This window comes from Triturus cristatus, chromosome 1_1 (genome assembly GCF_964204655.1).
Source record: "Triturus cristatus chromosome 1_1, aTriCri1.1, whole genome shotgun sequence".
In the NCBI taxonomy this organism is placed as follows: domain Eukaryota; kingdom Metazoa; phylum Chordata; class Amphibia; order Caudata; family Salamandridae; genus Triturus; species Triturus cristatus.
Genome location: NC_140579.1, coordinates 128,895,321 through 128,920,664, shown reverse-complemented (window position 1 = coordinate 128,920,664; position 25,344 = coordinate 128,895,321). Strand labels below are relative to the sequence as shown.

Genomic DNA, 25,344 nt, shown 5'->3' with positions numbered 1-25,344 from the left:
TGGATTAAAACGTGATCAGTCCAATGTTGAGGTAATACCTCAATCACCTCTGTCTCCCTACAGTTTGCGAACAGAAGGTCCAGGGTGTGTCCTCCCTGGTGGGTTGGCTGATGCACAAGCTGGCGCAGATTAATATTCTCGCAGATTTGTGTTAGATCTCCGAGGTGGGACCCTGAGTTCCCATTATCCTCGAGGTTAAAGTCCCCCTATATGATCATCCTTGAGTGGTTTAGGGTCAAATTTGTGAGGGTATCAAACAAAGCTTGGTATTGAGTATTTAAACTCGGGGGCCTATAACAGATTATCCCGGTTAGTATCTTTCCTCTTGTAATGAGAAGCCTAGTAGTTCAATGCCCTCAACATCATCAATGTGTAGTGGAGAGAAGTCCCAGATCTCTTTAAAGATCACCCCAACTCCCCCCCCCCCCCCTCCCTGATATCCTGGGCTTATGAAACATTTTATAGCCTTCTGGGCATGCAAACCCCAGTTCTACTGTGGTATCACTACTAGTCCACGTTTCGGTTAAGAACAGTACATCTAAGTTGGCACGTTCTATCATGGTTGACACTTCGTGATTTTTCACATTTTAATGCACACAAGGACTGGCCATCTGCAAGAGTACTGTCATTTGCAACCATAATTTTATGAGCCCCCCTGGCATCCTTCTTACCAATATAAAGCAGTTGTTCCCTAGTGTAGCATAGTCTTCTATAGCCAGTCCTGTCTTCACTCCCACCCTGTCCCTGGCAGGATCCGCAGCGCCCCCGCATTCATCCCTTCATCGTTGAGACCTGGACAGAAGTAGGGCCGCAGGATGAGGGGGAAGGAGGCCCCAGAGAAGGTGAAGAGCAGAGACCGGTCAGTCACATTGTACACCAAGAGCCTGCCCGCCTCATAGTCCAAGAAGAGACCCACAGCCCGGGGGGGCACACGGGGGGTCAGGAGGATGGGAGAGGAGGTAAAGGCTTGGTATTTACAATCTCTGAGCACTACTGTCCAGAATCCATCCTTGGGTGATAGTGTGATCTGCCCCTTCCTGCTCACAGCCTCGTCACACACCCCCAGGTCCCAGCCCGTCTTGCCCCCCACCTCCACCTCCCAGTAATGCCTCCCGGAGCTCAGCCTCTCTCTCCCCAGGACAATGACGTGTTTCGTGAATCTCTGGGGCGTGTCGGGCAGATCCTGTGCTCGGTCTTCCAGCATAACGCTCCTTCCGTCCTCGGACAGGAAGAGCCAGGGATGAGCGGTGTCCGGATCCAGGGTCACCGCAGCTGCAGGAGAGAGAAGCAGAGGTCAGAGTTTATCAACCACTCACAGTAGTAACAACTCCCCCAACCACAGAGGACCCACAGGCAGGTGCTCACAACAGCACAACACCCCTAGCCTTGTATCCATACACACTCTACCAATAAATCACACAGGGCTCGCACTTCACCTCCTTCAATGGCTTCTTTATCAGAAATAAAATGCTCCAGTGCGGGGGGAAAAAGGCACAAGCCAGGGGAGGGGCCCGAATGGCAGGATCTCTGAGGCTCTGCACTGCCTGGTTCTATGTTCTAACATCACAAGAGGAACAAATACGAAATGCAAGTACACAGGTTCTCAACATAATCAGCGTAAGTAACTGATTCAAATCAATACACTGATTATATGGTTTTATGGCACTCAATTATAAAGAGAGTTGGGATACAGCGGAAACCCCTCAGCGCCTCCCCGACCCCCCACCTCTTCATTCCGCTATAGTGGCATTCCACCCAAGTTCCCCTCTTTAGCAGTGAGATAGTAATTTCCGTCTCCAGGTTCTTGCCCATAAGCACCATAAGGTCACATTTCTGCAGGACTCTCTGCTGACAATGATACAGATTCACGAAAAACAGGCTGTTGTTTAAAAATCGAAAACCAAAATATGGGAGAAATATGGAGAAGCAAACTCCATGGCAGAAATGTCTCAAACGAAGGAGTCCACGTGCATATGGCTACCTCCAGTCAAACACGCTTAACCCCATCCAGGCGGTGAATCTCCCCTCCCCGCTTCCCCCCTCGTACCATCCAGCTATGCTCTGCTACCTCAAATCACCACTGACAACTTTTGTTGGGTGCCTGAAAAGGTCGCAGTTTATTCGCATAATAACACTTTATACATTTGTATCACATTGTTCATGGTTATGTACATGTTGCATTATTATTTTTGACCCAGCTTTATCGATCACCTGGGAGGGGAGGGAACCCTTTTTGTGTTTCCTGCTTCCGGGTCTAGGCTTCAGCTTGCTACCGATTAGGCGGGTCTCCGTTTGGACCGGTCTGGGCCGCAAGTGCCGTCCCGCTCGCCCTGTGCCCTTACGTGGGCCCTCCCTTCACCCAGAGGCCCCTGCCGGCTGGCATTCCAAGGGCCTTCCTTGCGTATCTACTTCAATTTCTTGTGACTGGGTCCTTTGCTTTTGTCTCCTTCTGAGCCCCTGCCGTGAGGCATCCCAAGGGTCATGGGGAGAGCATTGTCTCTAGTCTTTGCTGGCGGCGTGCCGCCCTTTTGGCTCCCTCAGTGCCTCTGCCGTGCGGCATCCCCAAGGCACTGCGAGAGCCTCTCATCTATCTTCTAATGGGTTCTCCCCTTTCGTTTGTTAATTTAGTCCGTCTAGCTCCGCTACCCTCCACCTTGCAGCTGCGACGCCCGACTCTTAGGGGTGGGTGGGTGGGATTCTTCTTTCCTTGTCCTTGGCCCGGGGGGGGGGATTTGTGACTCCACTGGACCCTGTGTCCCCCTTTTATCCCCCCCCTGGCCCCTGTGCTCGCCCCCTGATTGGGGGGGGCTTGCTCGCGCCATCGGGGGCCAATCCTGGCCCCCGTCGGCCTAGCCCTTATGTAAATGCGGGCCGGGGGTGGCCGGGGGAGGGGCGCCGCCCCCGGACGGCGTTTTGCCCGGGCCTCTAATGGGTCCGGCTTTGCCTACCCGGCCCGGGTTCTAACCCCATCCAGGCGGCGAATCTCCCCTCCCCGCTTCCCCCCTCGTACCATCCAGCTATGCTCTGCTACCTCAAATCACCACTGACAACTTTTGTTGGGTGCCTGAAAAGGTCGCAGTTTATTCGCATAATAACACTTTATACATTTGTATCACATTGTTCATGGTTATGTACATGTTGCATTATTATTCTTGACCCAGCTTTATCGATCACCTGGGAGGGGAGGGAACCCTTTTTGTGTTTCCTGCTTCCGGGTCTAGGCTTCAGCTTGCTACCGATTAGGCGGGTCTCCGTTTGGACCGGTCTGGGCCGCAAGTGCCGTCCCGCTCGCCCTGTGCCCTTACGTGGGCCCTCCCTTCACCCAGAGGCCCCTGCCGGCTGGCATCCCAAGGGCCTTCCTTGCGTATCTACTTTAATTTCTTGTGACTGGGTCCTTTGCTTTTGTCTCCTTCTGAGCCACTGCCGTGAGGCATCCCAAGGGTCATGGGGAGAGCATTGTCTCTAGTCTTTGCTGGCGGCGAGCCGCCCTTTTGGCTCCCTCAGTGCCCCTGCCGTGCGGCATCCCCAAGGCACTGCGAGAGCCTCTCATCTATCTTCTAATGGGTTCTCCCCTTTCGTTTGTTAATTTAGTCCGTCTAGCTCCGCCACGCTCCCTATGGTTTCTCGATCAGAGGGAGCTCCCCCCCAACCGACTCCTACCCTGCCTGACTGTCATAGGAAACCCCTCTGTTCCAGAACCCCTACAATATTCAGCAGAAACATATCCATCCCCACCCCTGTGAGGTGAACTCCGTCTTCCCTGTGATACCCCGGGGATCTTAAGTTTATGAACCCATGTCGTACGAAACCCCAGCCATTTGCCTTGCATACTTCTGCCATGGTAATATTGAGTTTCCTCCTAGACATTTCCACCGCTCCCAGGTCAATTGCCCCCGCCAGGCGTTCCGCACTATGATTTCAGAAAAAATTATGTCTGCGGGGCGTACCATGCGTGCTACTGCCGTGAGGCCCTTCTGCATGTCTTCCAGGAGTGCCTTCCGCCCCATTGCTGCCAAGTCATTCCCGCCCAAGTGGACCACCACTGCGTCTGGCCTGCTGCCCCGCTGTAATGCCTCCCGCACCACGGACAGCAGATTTCCCCATCTCATCCTGGGGCGCCCCCACCATTCTATGTCGGTGTCCCGTAGCCATATTCCGCCAAAGTCCCGTCTGGCCGCTGGCCACCGCTGCGCCCGTGTAACGTAAGAGTGCCCCACGATCCACACCTTCCTTCGTGCAGCGCTCGGATCTGGAAGAGAGGGGGGGGGGGGGGGGGGGGGGGTGGTCTTAGGGTCTTAGTATATTGATAGGCGTATGTACCGCTTGTAAGCGCCGGATGCCCAATGCCCTATCCCCTTAATTACGCCCATGCCCAGCTCCGCTGCCGTGGTGGCCGCCCCAATTCTAAATGAGTGCGACCCATATTCCCGTGCGGGGAGACCCAGAGCTTCTAAAGTCTTCCTCATTACCGCTATAAACTGAAAACGGCTGAGAAAAGACCCATCTCTGTGCTGGAATAATGGCCCCTTCTTCCCCTGCTTGCTCTCTAGATGCCCTCTTAGTAGACACACTGGGCAATGATCTGCGTCATTCGTGCAGTACAGTCTGGACCATACTCCCTTGCCCGTCTGGTCCGTCTTGGACCTCCTTAGCAGTATGTCCATGTGGCTGTCCTGCATGACCACCCCCTTCCTCTGTATGCATGCTGCTCCCGCGTCCACCACTGAAGGGGCTACCAACTCGCTGACCCTGTATGCCCCGAAGAATGCCACTGCAAACGCTGCCCGGAACAATGAGACTTCGTGCCTCGAGGAGCATATTCCGGCCAGGGCCCCCAGCATCGCCTGAAGTAATTTGAAGTGGATGGGGCGCCTCACTTCCTCTGGTGCCCGCTGTAACCTACCCCACCCTTTCATAGCCATCCGACATTCAAACGCCCCTGTTTGGTCGTCTCGCCCTGCCATTTTTGTGTAATATGCTACTGCACTTAAGTGCGCTTGCGCCCAGGATTTTGACTTCCCTTCCCTGAAGGCCCAGTCGATGAATTCTAGGATTTCCCTTTTCCTGGCCCATTGTCCCCTCTTTAGCCCTGCTTTGGCCCTGAAAGTCTCCCAGCACTTCCTGTAACGGCTGTTGGTCTTTGGGGCCAGTGCATTATCCAGCAACCATCTCAAACCGCTTCCACCCATGCCCATGCTTCCTCCGGCATCGGGGTCATCCTTCTGTCTGCGCCCGGGGCCAGCTTCCTGAATCTTTCCCACTGGAAACGAGAAATAGCATCCGCCACTAAGTTTTCCACACCCGGAATGTGCCTAGCCCTCAGTGCAATGTTGCCTTTCAATTGGCAGCCCACTAACTTCCTCAGAAGGGTCGCCACAGCTGGGCATCGTGCCGCTCCTGTGTTGATTGCCTGCACCACTGCGTGGTTGTCTGACCACAGTGTGATCTGCCTATTTGCTAGTTGGGGGGCCCAGATGTGGAAGGCTATAACTATGGGGAAAAGCTCTAGCAGTGATAGGTTTGCGGTTAGCCCGGAGGCGTGCCACGCCTCCGGCCATGCCCCTGCCGACCACGCCGTCCCCAGTAGTGCCCCGAAGCCGTACCCCCCCGCCGCGTCAGTGTAGAGTTCCAACTCACTGGCCAGGACCCAGGGGGCCCGCCAGATTAGGGTGCCATTGAAATCTGTCAGAAAACTCTCCCATTGGACCAGGTCGTCCCTCACTCCCTGTGTAATGCGAACCCTGTGATGCCTCTTTGTCAAGCCGCTCGTAAGCCAGGCTAGCCGCCGGGCGAATGCGCGCCCTGCGGGAATTACCCTCATGGCAAAGTTTAGTTTCCCCAGTAGCTGTTGTAACTCTCCCAGAGTCGCCTTCTTTTGGTGTCTCAACCTACGTATGTCGCTAAGCATGTCCGCTACCTTTTCGGTTGGCAGCTTGCATGTCCCTGCCACTGAGTCCAGCTCTATCCCCAAGAACGTCAGTTTCGTTGTGGGACCCTCGGTTTTCTCGTGAGCTAACGGGATGCCTAGTTCCTGCGTCAACGCCCCGAAACTACTGAGGAGATTGGCACAGTCCTCTGTGTCTGCCCTACCCACGAACAAAAAGTCATCCAAGTAGTGGACACGCCCCCCTCTCGGTGTCCGCTGGCCCAGCTCCCACTCCAAGAAGCTGCTAAAGGCCTCGAAATGCGCACACGAGATTGAGCAGCCCATGGGGAGGCACCTATCGTAGTAGTAGCCCCCATCCAGTCTAAAACCCAACAAATGGTAGCTGTCTGGGTGCACTGGCAGCAGTCTGAATGCTGATTCTATGTCTGACTTGGCCATTAGGGCCCCCGCCCCCTCCTGTCTAACCAGGTCCACTGCATCGTCAACTGATGCATAGGCCACCGAGCATGCTCCCTGCTCCAACCAGTCGTTGACCGACTCCCCCTCCGGGTATGAAAGGTGGTGAATCAAACGGAATTTGCCTGGCTCTTTCTTGGGGACTAAGCCCAGCGGGGATATCATCATGTCCTCTAGCGGTGGGGTGGGGAAAGGACCCGCCACCCGGCCCAACCCAACTTCCTTTTCCACCTTTTGTTTTGCTACCTCGGGGTTGTCTTTGACTGACTTCAAATTACTGCTCTCCCGTGTACCATTAGGGCCGTTGTATGGGATAGGGAAATCCTTGGCCCGGGGGGGGGGGATTTGTGACTCCACTGGACCCTGTGTCCCCCTTTTATCCCCCCCCCTGGCCCCTGTGCTCGCCCCCTGATTGGGGGGGGCTTGCTCGCGCCATCGGGGGCCAATCCTGGCCCCCGTCGGCCTAGCCCTTATGTAAATGCGGGACGGGGTGGCCGGGGGAGGGGCGCCGCCCCCGGACGGCGTTTTGCCCGGGCCTCTAATGGGTCCGGCTTTGCCTACCCGGCCCGGGTTCTTATTTCATTTGATTATATAACGAACTGAAAGGCCATGTTCTTCCTTTTTTATTTCTAAATTGAGCATTCATGGTGGATTTTTAATGTAGATTTAATCACAACCCAACAAACCTCATTTTCAGGTTCCTGCACAGTGGGCCAATGGAGGCAGGCCTATTCCTGACACCGATTCACGCAGCCCTGGTTGGTTAGGACTCTGATGCAATGTTTTAAAACTTACCAGATATCAATCCCATAATATCTGGTTATTTCAACGTGATGATGCAAGCAGGCACATCTGATATAGACAAGGAGCGCTGGAGCGCTGGACTCTCAAATATGAACCAGAGTGGAGCACTGGTGAGGCGGTGGAAAGAAACATCTGGGAGCGCGGGGAGGAGGCAGCGGGCACTGTATGGCGATAAGGGAGTGCAGAGCCAAGTGCTGTGAGGGATTGAGGTTTGTGCAGGGACTGGACTATGCTGTCTAGGGACGTCGGCTGTGCAGAGATTGGACCACGCTGTGTAGAGACGTCGGCTGTGCAGAGATTAGACTATGTTGTGCAGGGATTGAGGTTGTGCAGATTGCATTATGCTGTGCAGGGACCGATGCGTGCAGAGCTTGGACTATGCTGTGCATGGATTGAAAGTGCAGAGACTTGACTATGCTGTGTATGGATTGGTGTTGTGGTGCAAAGATTGGACTAGGCTGTGCAGAGATTGCTGCTGTGCAGAGACTTGACTATGCTGTGTATGGATTGGGGCTGTGGTGCAGAGAGTGGACTAGGCTGTGCAGAGATTGCCGCTGTGCAGAGACTTTATGCTGTGTGGCATTGAGGTGGTGCAGAGACTTGATTATGCTGTGTATGGATTGGGGCTGTGGTGTAGAGACTGGACTAGGCTGTGCAGAGACAAGACTATGCTGTGTATGGTTTGGGGCTGTGGTGCAGAGATTGGACTAGGCTGTGCAGAGATTGCTGCTGTGCAGAGACTTGACTATGCTGTGTATGGATTGGGGCTGTGGTGCAGAGATTGGACTAGGCTGTGCAGAGACTTGACTATGCTGTGTATGGATTGGGGCTGTGGTGCAGAGATTGGACTAGGCTGTGCAGAAATTGCTGCTGTGCAGAGACTTGACTATGCTGTGTTGGGATTGAGGAGGTGCAGAGACTTGAATATGCTGTGTTGGGATTGGGGCTGTGGTGCAGAGATTGGACTAGGATGTGCAGAGATTGCTGCTGTGCAGAGACTTGACTATGCTGTGTATGGATTGGGGCTGTGGTGCAGAGATTGGACTAGGCTGTGCAGAGATTGCTGCTGTGCAGACTTGACTATGCTGTGTTGGGATTGAGGTGGTGCAGAGACTTGATTATGCTGTGTTGGGGCTGTGGTGGAGAGATTGGACCAGGCTGTGCAGAGATTGTCGCTGTGCAGATACTTTACTATGCTGTATATGGATTGGGGCTGTGGTGCAGACATTGGACTAGGCTGTGCAGAGACAAGAATATGCTGTGTATGGATTGGGGCTGTGGTGCAGAGATTGGACTAGGCTGTGCAGAGATTGCTGCTGTGCAGAGACTTGACTGTGCTGTGTATGGATTGGAGCTGTGGTGCAGAGATTGGACTAGGCTGTGCAGAGATTGCTGCTGTGCACAGACTTGACTATGCTGTGTTGGGATTGAGGAGATGCAGAGACTTGATTATGCTGTGTTGGGATTGGGGCTGCGGTGCAGAGATAAAACTAGGCTGTGCAGAGACTTGACTATGCTGTGTATGGATTGGGCTGTGGTGCAGAGATCGGACTAGGCTGTGCAGAGATTGCTGCTGTGCAGAGACTTGACTATGCTGTGTATGGATTGGGGCTGTTGTGCAGAGATTGGACTAGGCTGTGCAGAGACTTGACTTTGCTGTGTTGGGATTGAGGTGGTGCAGAGACTTGACTATGCTGTGTATGGATTGGGGTTGTGGTGCAAAGATTGGACTAGGCTGTGCAGAGATTGCTGCTGTGCAGAGACTTGACTATGCTGTGTATGGATTGGGGCTGTGGTGCAGAGATTGGACTAGGCTGTGCAGAGATTGCCGCTGTGCAGAGACTTTATGCTGTGTTGGCATTGAGGTGGTGCAGAGACTTGATTATGCTGTGTATGGATTGGGGCTGTGGTGCAGAGACTGGACTAGGCTGTGCAGAGACAAGACTATGCTGTGTATGGTTTGGGGCTGTGGTGCAGAGATTGGACTAGGATGTGCAGAGATTGCTGCTGTGCAGAGACTTGACTATGCTGTGTATGGATTGGGGCTGTGGTGCAGAGATTGGACTAGGCTGTGCAGAGACTTGACTATGCTGTGTATGGATTGGGGCTGTGGTGCAGAGATTGGACTAGGCTGTGCAGAGATTGCTGCTGTGCAGAGACTTGACTATGCTGTGTTGGGATTGAGGAGGTGCAGAGACTTGATTATGCGGTGTTGGGATTGGGGCTGTGGTGCAGAGATTGGACTAGGATGTGCAGAGATTGCCGCTGCGCAGAGACTTGTCTATGCTGTGTATGGATTGGGGCTGTGGTGTAGAGATTGGACTAAACTGTGCAGAGATTGCTGCTGTGCAGAGACTTGACTATGCTGTGTATGGATTGGGGCTGTGGTGCAGAGATTGGACTAGGCTGTGCAGAGATTGCTGCTGTGCAGAGACTTGAGTATGCTGTGTATGGATTGGGGCTGTGGTGCAGATTGGACTAGGCTGTGCAGAGATTGCTTCTGTGCAGAGACTTGACTATACTGTGTATGGATTGGGTCTGTGGTGCAGAGATTGCCGCTGTGCAGAGACTTGATTGCTGTGTGTGGATTGGGGCTGTGGTGCAGAGATTGGACTAGGCTGTGCAGAGATTTGTGCTGTGCAGAGACTTGATTATGCTGTGAAGGAATGTGGACAGTGTTACGCTGTGCAAAGAGTATGCCTGAGTATAGAGGTATGCATGTAGGGTAGATCCCTTCTTGGATTGTAGGGCTGTGCGGAAAGTGGGTTGCTTGGAGTTTTGGGCGTGCAGAGACTGGTGCTCTGTGCAGATGGCATCTAGATAGTGGTGGTTGTGCTGGGACTGTGTAACTGTTTAGAGGTTTGAGTAAATAATGTGTTGGGCTATTCTGGAGGTGGTGAGCTGCATAGAGGTGAGAGATGTGCAGAGTCTAAGGAACTGTCATGAACATTGTGAGAGCTCCCATCTTAGTCATACCGTGACAGCTCCCATTTTAGTCATACCGTGACTGCTCCCATCTCAGTCATACCGTGAGTGCTCCCATCTGTCATACCGTGAGTGCTCCCATCTGTCATACCGTGACTGCTCCCATCTGTCATACCGTGACTTCTCCCATCTGTCATACTGTGACTGCTCCCATCTGTGTCCCCCTTTTATCCCCCCCCCCTGGCCCCTGTGCTCGCCCCCTGATTGGGGGGGGCTTGCTCGCGCCATCGGGGGCCAATCCTGGCCCCCGTCGGCCTAGCCCTTATGTAAATGCGGGCCGGGGGTGGCCGGGGGAGGGGCGCCGCCCCCGGACGGCGTTTTGCCCGGGCCTCTAATGGGTCCGGCTTTGCCTACCCGGCCCGGGTTCTAACCCCATCCAGGCGGCGAATCTCCCCTCCCCGCTTCCCCCCTCGTACCATCCAGCTATGCTCTGCTACCTCAAATCACCACTGACAACTTTTGTTGGGTGCCTGAAAAGGTCGCAGTTTATTCGCATAATAACACTTTATACATTTGTATCACATTGTTCATGGTTATGTACATGTTGCATTATTATTCTTGACCCAGCTTTATCGATCACCTGGGAGGGGAGGGAACCCTTTTTGTGTTTCCTGCTTCCGGGTCTAGGCTTCAGCTTGCTACCGATTAGGCGGGTCTCCGTTTGGACCGGTCTGGGCCGCAAGTGCCGTCCCGCTCGCCCTGTGCCCTTACGTGGGCCCTCCCTTCACCCAGAGGCCCCTGCCGGCTGGCATCCCAAGGGCCTTCCTTGCGTATCTACTTTAATTTCTTGTGACTGGGTCCTTTGCTTTTGTCTCCTTCTGAGCCACTGCCGTGAGGCATCCCAAGGGTCATGGGGAGAGCATTGTCTCTAGTCTTTGCTGGCGGCGAGCCGCCCTTTTGGCTCCCTCAGTGCCCCTGCCGTGCGGCATCCCCAAGGCACTGCGAGGGCCTCTCATCTATCTTCTAATGGGTTCTCCCCTTTCGTTTGTTAATTTAGTCCGTCTAGCTCCGCCACGCTCCCTATGGTTTCTCGATCAGAGGGAGCTCCCCCCCAACCGACTCCTACCCTGCCTGACTGTCATAGGAAACCCCTCTGTTCCAGAACCCCTACAATATTCAGCAGAAACATATCCATCCCCACCCCTGTGAGGTGAACTCCGTCTTCCCTGTGATACCCCGGGGATCTTAAGTTTATGAACCCATGTCGTACGAAACCCCAGCCATTTGCCTTGCATACTTCTGCCATGGTAATATTGAGTTTCCTCCTAGACATTTCCACCGCTCCCAGGTCAATTGCCCCCGCCAGGCGTTCCGCACTATGATTTCAGAAAAAATTATGTCTGCGGGGCGTACCATGCGTGCTACTGCCGTGAGGCCCTTCTGCATGTCTTCCAGGAGTGCCTTCCGCCCCATTGCTGCCAAGTCATTCCCGCCCAAGTGGACCACCACTGCGTCTGGCCTGCTGCCCCGCTGTAATGCCTCCCGCACCACGGACAGCAGATTTCCCCATCTCATCCTGGGGCGCCCCCACCATTCTATGTCGGTGTCCCGTAGCCATATTCCGCCAAAGTCCCGTCTGGCCGCTGGCCACCGCTGCGCCCGTGTAACGTAAGAGTGCCCCACGATCCACACCTTCCTTCGTGCAGCGCTCGGATCTGGAAGAGAGGGGTGGGGGGGGGGGGGTGGTCTTAGGGTCTTAGTATATTGATGGGCGTATGTACCGCTTGTAAGCGCCGGATGCCCAATGCCCTATCCCCTTAATTACGCCCATGCCCAGCTCCGCTGCCGTGGTGGCCGCCCCAATTCTAAATGAGTGCGACCCATATTCCCGTGCGGGGATACCCAGAGCTTCTAAAGTCTTCCTCATTACCGCTATAAACTGAAAACGGCTGAGAAAAGACCCATCTCTGTGCTGGAATAATGGCCCCTTCTTCCCCTGCTTGCTCTCTAGATGCCCTCTTAGTAGACACACTGGGCAATGATCTGCGTCATTCGTGCAGTACAGTCTGGACCATACTCCCTTGCCCGTCTGGTCCGTCTTGGACCTCCTTAGCAGTATGTCCATGTGGCTGTCCTGCATGACCACCCCCTTCCTCTGTATGCATGCTGCTCCCGCGTCCACCACTGAAGGGGCTACCAACTCGCTGACCCTGTATGCCCCGAAGAATGCCACTGCAAACGCTGCCCGGAACAATGAGACTTCGTGCCTCGAGGAGCATATTCCGGCCAGGGCCCCCAGCATCGCCTGAAGTAATTTGAAGTGGATGGGGCGCCTCACTTCCTCTGGTGCCCGCTGTAACCTACCCCACCCTTTCATAGCCATCCGACATTCAAACGCCCCTGTTTGGTCGTCTCGCCCTGCCATTTTTGTGTAATATGCTACTGCACTTAAGTGCGCTTGCGCCCAGGATTTTGACTTCCCTTCCCTGAAGGCCCAGTCGATGAATTCTAGGATTTCCCTTTTCCTGGCCCATTGTCCCCTCTTTAGCCCTGCTTTGGCCCTGAAAGTCTCCCAGCACTTCCTGGAACGGCTGTTGGTCTTTGGGGCCAGTGCATTATCCAGCAACCATCTCAAACCGCTTCCACCCATGCCCATGCTTCCTCCGGCATCGGGGTCATCCTTCTGTCTGCGCCCGGGGCCAGCTTCCTGAATCTTTCCCACTGGAAACGAGAAATAGCATCCGCCACTAAGTTTTCCACACCCGGAATGTGCCTAGCCCTCAGTGCAATGTTGCCTTTCAATTGGCAGCCCACTAACTTCCTCAGAAGGGTCGCCACAGCTGGGCATCGTGCCGCTCCTGTGTTGATTGCCTGCACCACTGCGTGGTTGTCTGACCACAGTGTGATCTGCCTATTTGCTAGTTGGGGGGCCCAGATGTGGAAGGCTATAACTATGGGGAAAAGCTCTAGCAGTGATAGGTTTGCGGTTAGCCCGGAGGCGTGCCACGCCTCCGGCCATGCCCCTGCCGACCACGCCGTCCCCAGTAGTGCCCCGAAGCCGTACCCCCCCGCCGCGTCAGTGTAGAGTTCCAACTCGCTGGCCAGGACCCAGGGGGCCCGCCAGATTAGGGTGCCATTGAAATCTGTCAGAAAACTCTCCCATTGGACCAGGTCGTCCCTCACTCCCTGTGTAATGCGAACCCTGTGATGCCTCTTTGTCAAGCCCCTCGTAAGCCAGGCTAGCCGCCGGGCGAATGCGCGCCCTGCGGGAATTACCCTCATGGCAAAGTTTAGTTTCCCCAGTAGCTGTTGTAACTCTCCCAGAGTCGCCTTCTTTTGGTGTCTCAACCTACGTATGTCGCTAAGCATGTCCGCTACCTTTTCGGTTGGCAGCTTGCATGTCCCTGCCACTGAGTCCAGCTCTATCCCCAAGAACGTCAGTTTCGTTGTGGGACCCTCGGTTTTCTCGTGAGCTAACGGGATGCCTAGTTCCTGCGTCAACGCCCCGAAACTACTGAGGAGATTGGCACAGTCCTCTGTGTCTGCCCTACCCACGAACAAAAAGTCATCCAAGTAGTGGACACGCCCCCCTCTCGGTGTCCGCTGGCCCAGCTCCCACTCCAAGAAGCTGCTAAAGGCCTCGAAATGCGCACACGAGATTGAGCAGCCCATGGGGAGGCACCTATCGTAGTAGTAGCCCCCATCCAGTCTAAAACCCAACAAATGGTAGCTGTCTGGGTGCACTGGCAGCAGTCTGAATGCTGATTCTATGTCTGACTTGGCCATTAGGGCCCCCGCCCCCTCCTGTCTAACCAGGTCCACTGCATCGTCAACTGATGCATAGGCCACCGAGCATGCTCCCTGCTCCAACCAGTCGTTGACCGACTCCCCCTCCGGGTATGAAAGGTGGTGAATCAAACGGAATTTGCCTGGCTCTTTCTTGGGGACTAAGCCCAGCGGGGATATCATCATGTCCTCTAGCGGTGGGGTGGGGAAAGGACCCGCCACCCGGCCCAACCCAACTTCCTTTTCCACCTTTTGTTTTGCTACCTCGGGGTTGTCTTTGACTGACTTCAAATTACTGCTCTCCCGTGTACCATTAGGGCCGTTGTATGGGATAGGGAAATCCTTGGCCCGGGGGGGGGGATTTGTGACTCCACTGGACCCTGTGTCCCCCTTTTATCCCCCCCCCTGGCCCCTGTGCTCGCCCCCTGATTGGGGGGGGCTTGCTCGCGCCATCGGGGGCCAATCCTGGCCCCCGTCGGCCTAGCCCTTATGTAAATGCGGGACGGGGTGGCCGGGGGAGGGGCGCCGCCCCCGGACGGCGTTTTGCCCGGGCCTCTAATGGGTCCGGCTTTGCCTACCCGGCCCGGGTTCTTATTTCATTTGATTATATAACGAACTGAAAGGCCATGTTCTTCCTTTTTTATTTCTAAATTGAGCATTCATGGTGGATTTTTAATGTAGATTTAATCACAACCCAACAAACCTCATTTTCAGGTTCCTGCACAGTGGGCCAATGGAGGCAGGCCTATTCCTGACACCGATTCACGCAGCCCTGGTTGGTTAGGACTCTGATGCAATGTTTTAAAACTTACCAGATATCAATCCCATAATATCTGGTTATTTCAACGTGATGATGCAAGCAGGCACATCTGATATAGACAAGGAGCGCTGGAGCGCTGGACTCTCAAATATGAACCAGAGTGGAGCACTGGTGAGGCGGTGGAAAGAAACATCTGGGAGCGCGGGGAGGAGGCAGCGGGCACTGTATGGCGATAAGGGAGTGCAGAGCCAAGTGCTGTGAGGGATTGAGGTTTGTGCAGGGACTGGACTATGCTGTCTAGGGACGTCGGCTGTGCAGAGATTGGACCACGCTGTGTAGAGACGTCGGCTGTGCAGAGATTAGACTATGTTGTGCAGGGATTGAGGTTGTGCAGATTGCATTATGCTGTGCAGGGACCGATGCGTGCAGAGCTTGGACTATGCTGTGCATGGATTGAAAGTGCAGAGACTTGACTATGCTGTGTATGGATTGGTGTTGTGGTGCAAAGATTGGACTAGGCTGTGCAGAGATTGCTGCTGTGCAGAGACTTGACTATGCTGTGTATGGATTGGGGCTGTGGTGCAGAGAGTGGACTAGGCTGTGCAGAGATTGTCGCTGTGCAGAGACTTTATGCTGTGTGGCATTGAGGTGGTGCAGAGACTTGATTATGCTGTGTATGGATTGGGGCTGTGGTGTAGAGACTGGACTAGGCTGTGCAGAGACAAGACTATGCTGTGTATGGTTTGGGGCTGTGGTGCAGAGATTGGACTAGGCTGTGCAGAGATTGCTGCTGTGCAGAGACTTGACTATGCTGTGTATGGATTGGGGCTGTGGTGCAGAGATTGGACTAGGCTGTGCAGAGACTTGACTATGCTGTGTATGGATTGGGGCTGTGGTGCAGAGATTGGACTAGGCTGTGCAGAAATTGCTGCTGTGCAGAGACTTGACTATGCTGTGTTGGGATTGAGGAGGTGCAGAGACTTGAATATGCTGTGTTGGGATTGGGGCTGTGGTGCAGAGATTGGACTAGGATGTGCAGAGATTGCTGCTGTGCAGAGACTTGACTATGCTGTGTATGGATTGGGGCTGTGGTGCAGAGATTGGACTAGGCTGTGCAGAGATTGCTGCTGTGCAGACTTGACTATGCTGTGTTGGGATTGAGGTGGTGCAGAGACTTGATTATGCTGTGTTGGGGCTGTGGTGGAGAGATTGGACCAGGCTGTGCAGAGATTGTCGCTGTGCAGATACTTTACTATGCTGTATATGGATTGGGGCTGTGGTGCAGACATTGGACTAGGCTGTGCAGAGACAAGAATATGCTGTGTATGGATTGGGGCTGTGGTGCAGAGATTGGACTAGGCTGTGCAGAGATTGCTGCTGTGCAGAGACTTGACTGTGCTGTGTATGGATTGGAGCTGTGGTGCAGAGATTGGACTAGGCTGTGCAGAGATTGCTGCTGTGCACAGACTTGACTATGCTGTGTTGGGATTGAGGAGATGCAGAGACTTGATTATGCTGTGTTGGGATTGGGGCTGCGGTGCAGAGATAAAACTAGGCTGTGCAGAGACTTGACTATGCTGTGTATGGATTGGGCTGTGGTGCAGAGATCGGACTAGGCTGTGCAGAGATTGCTGCTGTGCAGAGACTTGACTATGCTGTGTATGGATTGGGGCTGTTGTGCAGAGATTGGACTAGGCTGTGCAGAGACTTGACTTTGCTGTGTTGGGATTGAGGTGGTGCAGAGACTTGACTATGCTGTGTATGGATTGGGGTTGTGGTGCAAAGATTGGACTAGGCTGTGCAGAGATTGCTGCTGTGCAGAGACTTGACTATGCTGTGTATGGATTGGGGCTGTGGTGCAGAGATTGGACTAGGCTGTGCAGAGATTGCCGCTGTGCAGAGACTTTATGCTGTGTTGGCATTGAGGTGGTGCAGAGACTTGATTATGCTGTGTATGGATTGGGGCTGTGGTGCAGAGACTGGACTAGGCTGTGCAGAGACAAGACTATGCTGTGTATGGTTTGGGGCTGTGGTGCAGAGATTGGACTAGGATGTGCAGAGATTGCTGCTGTGCAGAGACTTGACTATGCTGTGTATGGATTGGGGCTGTGGTGCAGAGATTGGACTAGGCTGTGCAGAGACTTGACTATGCTGTGTATGGATTGGGGCTGTGGTGCAGAGATTGGACTAGGCTGTGCAGAGATTGCTGCTGTGCAGAGACTTGACTATGCTGTGTTGGGATTGAGGAGGTGCAGAGACTTGATTATGCGGTGTTGGGATTGGGGCTGTGGTGCAGAGATTGGACTAGGATGTGCAGAGATTGCCGCTGCGCAGAGACTTGTCTATGCTGTGTATGGATTGGGGCTGTGGTGTAGAGATTGGACTAAACTGTGCAGAGATTGCTGCTGTGCAGAGACTTGACTATGCTGTGTATGGATTGGGGCTGTGGTGCAGAGATTGGACTAGGCTGTGCAGAGATTGCTGCTGTGCAGAGACTTGAGTATGCTGTGTATGGATTGGGGCTGTGGTGCAGATTGGACTAGGCTGTGCAGAGATTGCTTCTGTGCAGAGACTTGACTATACTGTGTATGGATTGGGTCTGTGGTGCAGAGATTGCCGCTGTGCAGAGACTTGATTGCTGTGTGTGGATTGGGGCTGTGGTGCAGAGATTGGACTAGGCTGTGCAGAGATTTGTGCTGTGCAGAGACTTGATTATGCTGTGAAGGAATGTGGACAGTGTTACGCTGTGCAAAGAGTATGCCTGAGTATAGAGGTATGCATGTAGGGTAGATCCCTTCTTGGATTGTAGGGCTGTGCGGAAAGTGGGTTGCTTGGAGTTTTGGGCGTGCAGAGACTGGTGCTCTGTGCAGATGGCATCTAGATAGTGGTGGTTGTGCTGGGACTGTGTAACTGTTTAGAGGTTTGAGTAAATAATGTGTTGGGCTATTCTGGAGGTGGTGAGCTGCATAGAGGTGAGAGATGTGCAGAGTCTAAGGAACTGTCATGAACATTGTGAGAGCTCCCATCTTAGTCATACCGTGACAGCTCCCATTTTAGTCATACCGTGACTGCTCCCATCTCAGTCATACCGTGAGTGCTCCCATCTGTCATACCGTGACTGCTCCCATCTGTCATACCGTGACTTCTCCCATCTGTCATACCGTGACTGCTCCCATCTATCATACCGTGACTGCTCCCATCTATCATACCGTGACTGCTCCCATCTCTCTCATACCGTGACTGCTCCCATCTCTCTCATACCGTGAGTGCTCCCATCTGTCATACCGTGACTGCTCCCATCTGTCATACCGTGACTGCTCCCATCTGTCATACCGTGACTGCTCCCATCTGTCATACCGTGACTGCTCCCATCTCAGTCAAACCGGGACTGCTCCCATCTCAGTCAAACCGGGACTGCTCCCATCTCAGCCATACCGTGACAGCTCCCATCTCAGTCATACCGTGACAGCTCCCATCTCAGTCATACCGTGACTGCTCCCATCTCAGTCATACCGTGACTGCTCCCATCTTCAGTCTCTTTTGATACCGTGACTGCTTTTAGCTTTTCTTTATCTTTAATAGTAAGTGTGAAGTTCTTAGACACATGAAAAATGATATCAGGGCTGCTTGCTATCTAGGCTGACGTTTTACTGTTTTAGTTTTCCTGCTTCCTGCCACTAATCTCCCGAAGCGTCTCCGGGAGCAACATCGCCTCACGAGACTTTGCTGCTTTTAATTCTTTGTGCCTGCACTCGCACTTTCCCGAGCTCTCGCTCCAGCGCCCAGCGCTCTTGGATCTTCCCTGCAGCCCTGCCCCCGCGCGCGCCCCAGACCGCCGCTGCTGACCGCCCCCTCCTCACCTGCTTCTCGGTGCGGGACGGGCTGGTCCTCCATCTTGGCCGGGTCCGGGCGCCGCGTCGCTGTTGTTTGGCTCCTCCCTCCCTGGCAAGTACTTCTGGCGGACGCTAGAGAGTGCCTTCACTCCTGCTTCCTGCCACTAATCTCCTGAAGCGTCTCCGGGAGCAACATCGCCTCACGAGACTTTGCTGCTTTTAATTCTTTGTGCCTGCACTCGCACTTTCCCGAGCTCTCGCTCCAGCGCCCAGCGCTCTTGGATCTTCCCTGCAGCCCTGCCCCCGCGCGCGCCCCAGACCGCCGCTGCTGACCGCCCCCTCCTCACCTGCTTCTCGGTGCGGGACGGGCTGGTCCTCCATCTTGGCCGGGTCCGGGCGCCGCTGTTGTTTGGCTCCTCCCTCCCTGGCAAGTACTTCTGGCGGACGCTAGAGAGTGCCTTCACTCCTGCTTCCTGCCACTAATCTCCCGAAGCGTCTCCGGGAGCAACATCGCCTCACGAGACTTTGCTGCTTTTAATTCTTTGTGCCTGCACTCGCACTTTCCCGAGCTCTCGCTCCAGCGCCCAGCGCTCTTGGATCTTCCCTGCAGCCCTGCCCCCGCGCGCGCCCCAGACCGCCGCTGCTGACCGCCCCCTCCTCACCTGCTTCTCGGTGCGGGACGGGCTGGTCCTCCATCTTGGCCGGGTCCGGGCGCCGCGTCGCTGTTGTTTGGCTCCTCCCTCCCTGGCAAGTACTTCTGGCGGACGCTAGAGAGTGCCTTCACTCCTGCTTCCTGCCACTAATCTCCCGAAGCGTCTCCGGGAGCAACATCGCCTCACGAGACTTTGCTGCTTTTAATTCTTTGTGCCTGCACTCGCACTTTCCCGAGCTCTCGCTCCAGCGCCCAGCGCTCTTGGATCTTCCCTGCAGCCCTGCCCCCGCGCGCGCCCCAGACCGCCGCTGCTGACCGCCCCCTCCTCACCTGCTTCTCGGTGCGGGACGGGCTGGTCCTCCATCTTGGCCGGGTCCGGGCGCCCCGTCGCTGTTGTTTGGCTCCTCCCTCCCTGCCACGCCCACTGACCTTTTTTCTTCATGTGCCCCTATAACATGGCCACCTATCCTCGGCAGTGCAGCGGACGAGCGCAGCGGGCGCGACGAAGGCGCGCCGAAGTTGCGCCTAAGTTAAGCCCGTCTGCGCCCGTCCGCGACGGGCCGGGACCAGGGGCTTCACACTCTGCCCCTGTAGTGGCGTACTCGGCCGCCCAGCTCATAGCGCTGTCGTCTTCTCTTCCCCCGCCTCCCTCTCTCCTCCAGCTTCTCGACTCACATGGTATTCTCTCCTCTCCCCCTTCCTATCCGGTACCCATCACTCCCTGCCCCATCCCCAACGTGTTCACCTCTCATTCTACTCCCACCACTGCTTCTGTCCATCTTCTCAATACCCGTTCTGCGGTCAAGCATCAGACGGCCCTCTTTAATCTTTTGACTTCAAACTCCCTTGACATTCTCTGTCTGACCGAAACATGGTTTTCTACTGACTCCCTCCCTGATCTCTTGGCCATCCTCCCCGACTCTCACTATGCCCTTCGAGCCGATCGCCCGGCAGGCAAAGCCGGCGGAGGAGTGGCGATGCTCATTCGCTCCTCTCTTAAATTCCAAATCCTCACTCATCCTCCTATACCCAATGTGGACTACCTGGTGGCCCGCTCACTTAATCTCTCGGTGCCTCTCACTGTGGTTCTCGTGTACCGCCCCCCCCAACCTATGCCTTCCTTTGTTCCTTCCCTCCAGGACCTTCTGGCCACCTTGGTGGTCAATAACTCCTCGGTCCTTTTGCTCGGCGATTTTAACTTCTGGCCAGGCGAAATTAGGGAAGACCCTGTCTCTAAAGATTTTTCTGCCACCCTTCATTGCCTCAACTTTACACCCTATGTCACAGCTCCCACCCATGTTCGGGGCCACACCTTAGACCAAATCTGGTCTACCTGTTCTAATATTTTTTCTCTCCATATTTCCCCCTGTGTTTGGTCGGATCATTTTAATATCTCGTTTTCCATTTTACTGGGCATGGCTGCTAAGCCCCCCCTTCCTAAAAATCTTTTAGCCCGTAACTGGAACTCGATTGATCTCGACGCCCTCACGCTCACTTTGGCCTCTTCTGTTCCGGCTCTTAACGATCTCTCTCTTGATTTCCAAGCTGAGACCGTTCGCACTTGGCTCGCTTCTGCTTGCGACCTAGTTGCTCCGTTCAACAAGGTCAAAACGGTCCGCCCCCACGACGCTCATAAATGGTTCTCTCCTGAGCTTAAAGCGCTCAAACTCGATCTCAGGCGGTCGGAACGCCTTTGGAGACGCAACTACAGTCCTTCTCGACGCGTCAAATACAAATCACTTCTCACGAAATACAAAAGAGCGATCACTGCTGCCAAAACCTCTTACTTTACTGGGAGAGTGGCTTTGGCTGCCAATAAACCTCGGGAAATATTTTCCCTGGTTCACGCCCTAGCCACTTCCGATCGCTCTACCCCCGGCCCCGTTCCCTCACAAACCCTTTGTTCCTCACTCAATGATTTTTTCATTGACAAAATCTTGAAGATCAAAGCCAACATCCCCTCTGTCCCCCAACCTTGCCTGCTCTCTTCTCCCCCCCCTCCTCTCTCTTCTTTTGTCTCCTTTCCTCCTATTTCTCCTGAATTATTTTCTAAACTCCTGGCCAAAGTCAGGTCAGGTTCTCCTGCCGATTGTGCGCCAGCCCGCATTCTCAACATTCTATTCACCAGCTGCCCTGTTCCCCCTCTTACTCTTCTCAATTCTTCTTTGGCTTTGGGTTCTGTCCCTTCCTCTTTCAAATCTGCTATTGTCCTTCCTATCCTTAAAAAAACTGGTTTGGATCCCTCTCTTCTTTCCAACTTTCGCCCCATTTCCCTTCTCCCATATCTTGGTAAAATTCTTGAAGCACATGTCACCTCCTGTCTCTCTTCTTATGTCGAGCAGAATGGCCTGCTGGCATCTCACCAGGCCGGATTCCGTCCGGGCCATTCCACGGAGGTGGTGGTCCTCGCGGTCCTGGATGAGCTTAAGGGGAAAGCTGATCTCAAACTCCCCCAAGCCTTGGTCCTCCTCGATTTGTCCGCTGCATTTGACACGGTCGACCACTCCATCCTTCTCGACCGTGTCAGATCAGCTGGCATTCGGGGTGTGGCCTTCTCCTGGATTGCGTCCTTTCTTCAGGACAGGTCCCAGGTGGTCCATCTCTCTGGCTTTTCGGCCCCTTCCCGCCCGGTTACCTGTGGTGTTCCCCAAGGCTCCTCTCTTTCCCCCCTACTCTTCAATCTTTACATCCAACCCCTCATCACTTCCCTTCTTGAGCAGGGGGTCTCTGTATATAACTATGCCGATGACCTTCAGCTCATCTTTGATTTGTCCTCCTCTCCTGACTCCCTTCCCAAATTGTGTTCCACTTTAGTTTTCATTTCTGAGTGGATGAGCGCCAATCATCTGAAACTCAACCCAGACAAGACGGAACTTGTCCTCACGGGTGGCCCCTCTAATCCCTGGTCCCCTGCACATTGGCCCCTCTCTTTCGGTCCCCCTCCTTCACCCGTTTCCTCTGTCCGCACCCTTGGCATCAAAGTCAGTCATGACCTTTCGATGCATAGTCAGATCAGCTCCGTTGTATCTTCTTGTTTTTTGTCCCTCCGTCTCATCCGGAAGATCTCACGGTTCTTTTCTATTGATGCCCTCAAAACTATAGTCTTGGCTCTTGTCATCTCCCGCATTGACTACGGTAATGGCCTGTATGTAGGCATCCCTGCCTCTCAATCTCGCCGACTCCAGGCCATTCAAAACCAAGCTGCCCGCCTCATCTTTTCCCTTCCCAAATCTTCTCACATCACTCCTGTACTCAAATCCCTTCACTGGCTTCCCGTCCACTTCCGATCATTTTTTAAATTGGCCTGTCTAGCCTTTCAGGCTCATTCCCGCTCTGCTCCTCTTTTCATCACCTCTCTCATCTCTTCCTATGCCCCTTGTCGCACCCTTCGTTCTTCTTCTCTGTCTCTCCTGTACATCCCTCGCTTCCGCAAATCCAGAACCGGGGGCACTCGCTTTTCGGTTTTGGCCCCCCAGCTCTGGAACAGTCTTCCTCTCTCTATTCGCTCTATCCCCATTTATTCCCATTTTCGCAAAGCTTTAAAGACCTTCCTTTTCTCTCAGGCTTTTTCTCCCTAATTCTTCGGTTGGATTTATGGGAGTCTTGATCAGGTTTTAGCGCCAGGAAGCCGCTTGGCCACAGTGCGCTCTACTAAATACCTTCTTCATTCATTCATTCATTCAGTAGTGAACGCTGACATCACGTAATGCCCCCTTGTTGTATAGGTTGCTTATTATTGGGGAAGGTGTCCATCTCCCTCAAGAGTATATTTAGCTTCAATGGCAGAGTTCCGATGACATTTTACCATTACAAACCTCTGTTACTTGCAGCTTTCTTTGCTTGTGTTATTTATAAACAAAAGATTGTTTGCATTGCCAGTGTGTCCCTGAACTCACCTCACGTGACCAACAGTAACCAGAAAACTCCTCGCGCACAGGGTTGCTCAGTGGATGAGGGTTCGGCTGCAGTCCAACTGGCTTTCTAATTCAATGCTGATGCATTGAGCTAAGTCCTTGCATCAGAGGGTTAGAAATCAGACACCTTTGATCTGAGGACACCCCAGATCGTATCAGAACTGTGTGGGGGGAGGGGGGAGAGCTGTGTACAGAATAGCGGATTGTGCAGATTCAAGGCCGCCTGCACGGGGTGGCTCTGCTGAGAACAGAAGACTGTGCAGAGTGGGACTGTGTCTGAAGAGGAGGAAGGGTCAGACAGTAAAAGCCTGGCCTGGAATGGGCAGTGCTGGTTAGTGGTTGCACCGAGAGAGAATGAAGTGCTGTGGTGGGAGGAATGACTGCGCAGACAGTGAAGGACTATGATTGTAAGGAGGAGAGAGCAGTGCAGAGAGAGGAGCTCCAGAGGAAGTGGAGAGAGAGGATCTCCAGAGGGAGTGTAAAGGATGGAGGTCTGTACAGAGAGAGGATCTCCAGAGGGAGTGTAAAGGATGGAGGTCTGTACAGAGAGAGGAGCTCCAGAGGGAGTGTAAAGGATGGAGGTCTGTACAGAGAGAGGAGCTCCAGAGGGAGTGTAAAGGATGGAGGTCTGTGCAGGTAAAGGAGGAGCTCTAGAGGGAGTGGAGAGAGAGGAGGTCTGTGCAGGTAAAGGAGGAGCTCTAGAGGGAGTGTAGAGAGAGGAGGGCTGTGCAAGCAAAGGAGGAGCTCTAGAGGGAGTGGTGAGAGAGGAGGTCTGTGCAGGTAAAGGAGGAGCTCTAGAGGGAGTGTAGAGAGAGGAGGGCTGTGCAAGCAAAGGAGGAGCTCTAGAGGGAGTGGTGAGAGAGGAGGTCTGTGCAGGCAAAGGAGGAGCTCTAAAGGGAGTGGAGAGAGGAGCTCTAGAGGGAGTGTAGAGAGAGGAGGTCTGTGCAGGGAGAGGAGGAGCTCTAGAGGGAGTTGAGAGAGAGGAGCTCTAGAGGGAGTGGTGAGAGAGGAGGTCTGTGCAGGCAAAGGAGGAGCTCTAAAGGGAGTGGAGAGAGAGGAGCTCTAGAGGGAGTGTAGAGAGAGGAGGTCTGTGCAGGGAGAGGAGGAGCTCTAGAGGGAGTTGAGAGAGAGGAGCTCTAGAGGGAGTGGTGAGAGAGGAGGTCTGTGCAAGCAAAGGAGGAGCTCTAGAGGGAGAAGAGAGAGAGGAGGTCTGTGCAAGCAAAGGAGGACCTCTAGATGGAGAGGAGAGATAGGAGGTCTGTGCAGGCAAAGGAGGGGCTCTAAAGGGAGTGGAGAGAGGAGCTCTAGAGGGAGTGGAGAGAGAGAGAGGAGCTCTAGAGGGAGTGGAGAGAGAGGAGGTCTGTGCAGGCGAAGGAGGAGCTCTAGAGGGAGTGGAGACAGAGAGTGGAGAGCTGTGCAGAGAGAAGAGTAACAAAGGGAGTGTAGAAAGTGGAGGGCTGTGAAGAGAGAAAGATCTAGAAGGAAAAGAGCTGTGAAGTGAGAGTGGCCCTACAGGAAGTGTAGAACGAGAAGGGCTGTGCAGAGAGGCAAGCTCTAGAAGGAATGTAGAGAGTAAAGGGCTCCGCAGAGAGAGGGGCAGTATTCCATAAAGAAAACCCTGCAAGGGCTACGTTACGACACGATCTCGGCCTGACTGGTGTCGTGAATAGTTGAAGAGCTGGAGCAGCGCTATCTTACTATCTCAGACAGTTGTAGGTGGTTGCTGAGTATGAGAAAGCATTTAACAATTGTATATAACACAATAGCATACACAAGGCAAAATAAAACAAAACATAAGGGCACAACAAACCACTCAAAGCAGAATGCAACACAACAACCACATTACAAGACAATAACATCACATTGCAGTAATGTAGCACAAAAACAAGGCACCACAAAGAACAGAACACATCACCACCACAACAAAATATCCCACACAACAAATATGCATAAACATTAAGGTCACATATTGGGACATCCAGAAATGTTCATTCATAACACCGTGGTAGATGATTTTTGTACCAAACACTGCCTTAACTTACCACCAAGGACCTGAAATAGCATCAGTTGAAAATGTTTTCTGATTCAGCCCAGGGGCTCGAATGGCTGCAATGAAAGTTTTATACCAGGAGCTCCATGGACCGGTCACCACAAGTCTAGCAGTGCTACAGACACCAGCAGCAGTGCAGAACCCAGCAGCAATGTAATGCCCAACAACGCTGAAGACTAAGTACAAAACAACATTCACAAGGAACTCATTTGTAAATAATAATTAATAATTTGTGACTTAATAATGTCACTCTGAATCAATCACAACCTAGTTTCTG

General features: G+C 53.6%; 3 protein-coding genes and 1 long non-coding RNA gene across 5 annotated transcripts in view; 1 reads left to right on the top strand and 3 right to left on the bottom strand.

Annotated features, from left to right (window-relative positions):
- The window catches only part of LOC146869774 (uncharacterized), a 228,315-nt gene that overhangs the window by 81,257 nt on the left and 121,714 nt on the right, over positions 1-25,344 (top strand). The window lies entirely within an intron of this gene.
- Positions 574-25,344, bottom strand: part of LOC146869773 (E3 ubiquitin-protein ligase TRIM39-like) — a 171,713-nt gene continuing 146,942 nt past the window's right edge. For both annotated transcript variants that reach the window (XM_085614927.1, XM_085614941.1), the window contains one exon: positions 574-1,272. In XM_085614927.1, coding sequence (XP_085471053.1) covers positions 728-1,272 — 545 coding nt within the window. In that variant the 3' untranslated portion in view covers positions 574-727. The remainder of the gene's footprint in view (positions 1,273-25,344) is intronic.
- LOC146869776 (uncharacterized) lies at positions 4,300-8,711 on the bottom strand. The gene has a single exon (XM_085614968.1). The coding sequence runs from the start codon at positions 6,509-6,511 to the stop codon at positions 5,171-5,173; it is 1,341 nt and encodes a 446-aa protein (XP_085471094.1). The 5' UTR covers positions 6,512-8,711; the 3' UTR covers positions 4,300-5,170.
- Positions 10,288-14,165, bottom strand: LOC146869775 (uncharacterized). Its single transcript, XM_085614956.1, has one exon. The coding sequence runs from the start codon at positions 14,042-14,044 to the stop codon at positions 12,704-12,706; it is 1,341 nt and encodes a 446-aa protein (XP_085471082.1). The 5' UTR covers positions 14,045-14,165; the 3' UTR covers positions 10,288-12,703.

Bases quoted from the DNA above. Each gene is read 5' to 3' on its own strand.
- LOC146869776 (XM_085614968.1), bottom strand. From the start codon at position 6,511: ATGATGATATCCCCGCTGGGCTTAGTCCCCAAGAAAGAGCCAGGCAAA.
- LOC146869775 (XM_085614956.1), bottom strand. From the start codon at position 14,044: ATGATGATATCCCCGCTGGGCTTAGTCCCCAAGAAAGAGCCAGGCAAA.